Below are 4,452 nucleotides of genomic sequence, written 5' to 3'. Positions count from 1 at the left end.
AAGATATATAAATTCACTATTGGTGTGATTTTCGATATCGATAAAGTACAGCTTAGACTACATCTAATCTTCATGTATCATCCTTTGACAGAGTAAAAAAATAAAAATAATTATTTAAAAAATGTGTCACGTGACAAGTTTTGATTAGGTGATTTGGCGGAATGGATAAGAGATGAAATATTGGATGTGGTTAAATTGTAATTTTCCCAACAACCCAACAACAAAAATAAACTTAATTTTGCCGCCATTTGACGAAGCGAATGCGGGGGTGAATGGTGAATGTGGTTCCTTCCGCCCTTAAATATTCTGTGTTCTTCTCTCCTTCCCCGCCTTTCTCTCTGTTTTCTCTCTGTTTCATTCCATTTTAGCAATTTCCCCCCACAAATTCTCTCATTCTCTCTCAGCCTCCACCATTCAATTCATTCCCTTTCCCATTTCCCATCCAATCTTTTCAATCCCCAATTCCCCATCCACTCCCTCCGATCCAATTCCCATTTTCCCTCTCCATCATGGCGGATTCGCCATTGAAGAAACCGCCGCTCCAGAAGCCCCCTGGCTACAAGGATCCCAATCCCTCCGGCTCCTCCTCCACCTCCTCCGCCCCCCACCTCCCACCCGCCACCAGAAACAAGCCTCGCCTCCCTTCCTCCTACAAACCCAAGAGGAGAAGACGCAACTGCTGCAGAACCTGCTGCTGCGTTTTCTGTTTTCTCATCCTCTTCCTCATCGTCGTCGCCGCCCTTGCCATCGCTCTCTTCTACCTCATCTACGACCCTAAACTCCCCGTCTTTCACCTCCTCGCCTTCCGTATCTCCTCCTTCAAAGTCTCCGCCACCCCCGACGGATCCTTCCTCGACGCTCAGGTCTCGATTCGAGTCGAGTTCAAGAATCCGAACGATAAGCTCGCGATTAGGTACGGGGCGATTGAGTACGATGTCACGGTTGGGCAGTCGACGGATTTTGGGCGACGGGAGCTGGCTGGATTCACGCAGGGGAGGAGGAGTACGACCACGGTGAAGGCGGAGGCGGCGGTGAAGAATAAGATGCTTGCGGTGGAGGATGGGGCGAGGCTGTTGTCGAGGTTTCAGAGTAAATCGATGGAGGTGAAAGTGGAGGCGGAGACGACGGTGGGAGTGGTGCTTCAAGGCTGGGGATTGGGTCCGATCAATGTCAAGTTGGATTGTGAGTCTAAATTGAAGAACATTGAGGATGGCGATATGCCTATATGCAACATCAATTTGCTCAGATGGTATTTTTCTCTTCCTTTTCATTTTCTTTTTTTCAATCATATCTTATATTATAATATAACTACTTACATATATCTTAATTTAATTGTCCAAAAATTATACATGTCTCAAAATTAGTATATATTTGCTCTTATAATATGAATACTTGCATGTTCTCCATATGTTATTGAAATTTAAAGAACTTCAAAGATTTTATATTTTAAAAATGATAGATTCTTTTTCCTCTGGAGAGGAGGTGAACAAAAGAACTCATTTTATTGTTGCTTTAACATCCTCTATTCCGAATGTTTGGGGTATTGACTTAGATTGAATTGAGTTCGATTTTTTACTCAATTTTATAAGTTAGTGTTAAATACCTTAATTCCACCGACTTTAATAATGTTTACTATTGAAGTTTGTACATTTATAAAAAAATATCAACTTTCTCACTTTCTCTCCCTCCATTTAATGTTTCCAATTACTCCACTTGTCGATCACTGCCAATGACCAACTTTGGCATCATGCTTCGACGACCACTTCTGACATCCAATTCTAGTAGTACACAACCATCGTCGGCGACATGTTTTGACGATTACCTTTGATAACCAAACTTTGAAAACTACCTCTAGCAAAGACCAACTTTGACAAACCGTCTCTAACAACCACTTCCGACATCCAACTCCTTGTAATAATCATCTTTGATGGTCAACTTTAACGATCACCTCCAAAGACCAACTCTATCACTTATCTCCAATGGCTAACTTTAATGACCAACTCTATCACTTATCTCCAATGGCTAACTTTAATGACCAACTCAAGTGATCATATATTTGGAAAAAAAAACTTGACTAGTGAAAGTGTTTTTAAATATAAAATTGAATTACTATTTCAAAGTGTTTAGTTATTGTCTTATATAATAATTTAACATTAAACAGAAATATTTTGAACATATAGCCAAATCAAACAAATTTGTATATAAAACTACTTTTGAGATAATGTAATTAACCAAACACATTTATATTTTTATTTTAAATAGTCTTTATAAAAATGTTTAAATGTAAATAATTTTTTGAAAAACATTTTGTCGATTTCTTTCTTCAACACCTAGGATTCTATCGACATGGCTAAGTTATGGCCTAACGCCACTCTAATATCACTGGTTAAGGACAACAAATCATCTGATATGTCCATGATGGTATAATATTGTCCAATTTAGACATACCCTGACGGCTTTACTTTAGGTTTCACTCTTTCAATCTATTTGTGATAGTTGTCCTCCCTTATATATCTATGGTCATCTCTTATTTAGTCAATTTGTCATGTGGCAAACTTTTTTTTAAAAAATATTTTTAGAATTTTTTAGTGAGCAATGTAACTTAAGATGCATCTAAGTACAACGGTTTTTTAATATATAAAAGAGTAGGATGGGATTTACTAATAATTTATTTTAAATTATTACCTTGTTTAGAAAGCAACTCATATAAACTTTATTCAAAATTATTTGAAATTTCTAAAAATATAATTGTTTTTTTCTTTTGTGTTTTTATTATTTTACGTGTGATAGAAAAATTGAATCTCTTTTAGAGTTGTTGGTTATACACACACATACAATATATCTTTAATTAATGTACAACATTTCTTAAATTAATAATTATGAATAAGTGAATTATTGTGTGTACTTATAATGGCTTTATTTTGGGCTGCAGGATCAATATTCGTGGATGAGATAATTCCTCCAAGAATTATATTTATATTAAAAATGATAATCATTCTCTCTCTTTTTAATTTTTTTTATATTGGTGTGAAAAAAATTTTCAATTTTTTTGTACCCAAATTGGTTTTTCTTTTAGATTGTTGAAATAATTTATTTTAACCAACTTCATCAATTATATTGCTCACAAGAAAAAAGAAGATAAAAAAAAAATCAATTGTACTGATGTAACAGGCGTTTATATTTCAAGTTTGAATTATTGTAATTATATGTAAAGACTATGTAATTCGATTTTCAAAAGGGACTTGGTTTTTCTATTTATTATTATTATTTATTTATTTATTTATTGTTTTCTTTGAAAATGATCATTTATAGCAATGATTAGGTACGTTTATATTGCACCTACTCCCTTTCTTTTTTATACACAATGATTTTTTCAAAAAATCATTTAGAAAAAAACAAGTGCCACGTGATACGTTTGTATTTGGTATTAGATGAATTACACAAAAGATAGTTGCATTTAAGTTTTTCCGTTTTGTTATGAAGTTATTATCTGGTTAAAATATCATTTTGGTTCTTATACTTTGAAAATTATTTGATTTTAGTTCATTTCCTTATCCAATTTAATTCTTGTACTTTTAATAAATCTTAAATTTAGTTTTATTGCTAGTTTATTGTTGATTTTCTAAAAACCTTTTTGTTTCCTATTAACAATTTTATTATAAATATTGAAAAGATATTCACATACGGTATTTCCTTGCATGAAGAGTGTTATTATTATTTAATAAATTTCGGTAAAAAATTAATGGGCCACTTTTAAATATAGAAAAATAAAACAAACTATTTACAAAATATAACAAAAATTTAAAACTATCAATGATAGATGCTAGTAGACACTTATAGACTTCTATTAGTGTCTATCAACGTTTATCATTGATAGTCATATCTTATAAATATTTTCAATAGTTTTACTATTTGAAATAATTTCTCAAAATTAATTTTGAGGAACTAAATTTAATATTTATTGAAAATATATGGACTAAAATTTGACAATTGAAAATATATGGACTAAAATTGAACAAAATTAAAAGTATGAGGACCAAAATGATATTTTAGATTGAGAAAAGAATTAGGTAAGAGACATGATATCTTCACCTCACCATGGGACTTCAAAGGTGACCGACAAGATTAAGTGGCTGAAAAACTGTCTGATTAAGCAAAAGGAAATCAAGAGAGATTGAATGTAATATCTCATCCTCTTTGGATATAAATATATTTATTGAAAACATTCTCTCAACTAATTGCTTCAAATTTTAGACTGTTTTTTGGGAAGAAAAACTCCTTACCTACTAATTGTTTTTACAAAATAAATTTAGAGAAAGAGTTAGAAACTTCACTCATTTTTCTCTTTTAAATTTTTACTAATTTATTGAGTATTATGTACTTTATCAACTATAAATGTTAACATAAGAATTAAATGAAAAATATTAAAACGTAAGATATTGAATTGAAACA

General features: G+C 32.2%; 1 protein-coding gene across 1 annotated transcript; it reads left to right on the top strand.

Annotated features, from left to right (window-relative positions):
- The first annotated feature begins 262 nt into the window (after nt 1–262).
- Nucleotides 263–3,258, top strand: LOC120076705 (uncharacterized). Its single transcript, XM_039030605.2, has 2 exons — nt 263–1,249; nt 2,933–3,258. Exons 1-2 carry the CDS (start codon nt 510–512, stop codon nt 2,949–2,951), a joined length of 759 nt encoding a protein of 252 aa, XP_038886533.1. The 5' UTR covers nt 263–509; the 3' UTR covers nt 2,952–3,258.
- The last annotated feature ends 1,194 nt before the right edge of the window (nt 3,259–4,452 follow it).

Source organism: Benincasa hispida, chromosome 4 (assembly GCF_027475165.1).
Source record: "Benincasa hispida cultivar pf3 chromosome 4, pf3_genome.v1.1, whole genome shotgun sequence".
NCBI lineage: Eukaryota > Viridiplantae > Streptophyta > Magnoliopsida > Cucurbitales > Cucurbitaceae > Benincasa > Benincasa hispida.
The sequence above is the reverse complement of the archived record's forward strand: the minus strand, read 5'-3'. Positions and strand labels throughout refer to the sequence as shown.

Coding starts and splice junctions, on each gene's coding strand:
- LOC120076705 (XM_039030605.2), top strand. CDS start 510: ATGGCGGATTCGCCATTGAAGAAACCGCCGCTCCAGAAGCCCCCTGGC.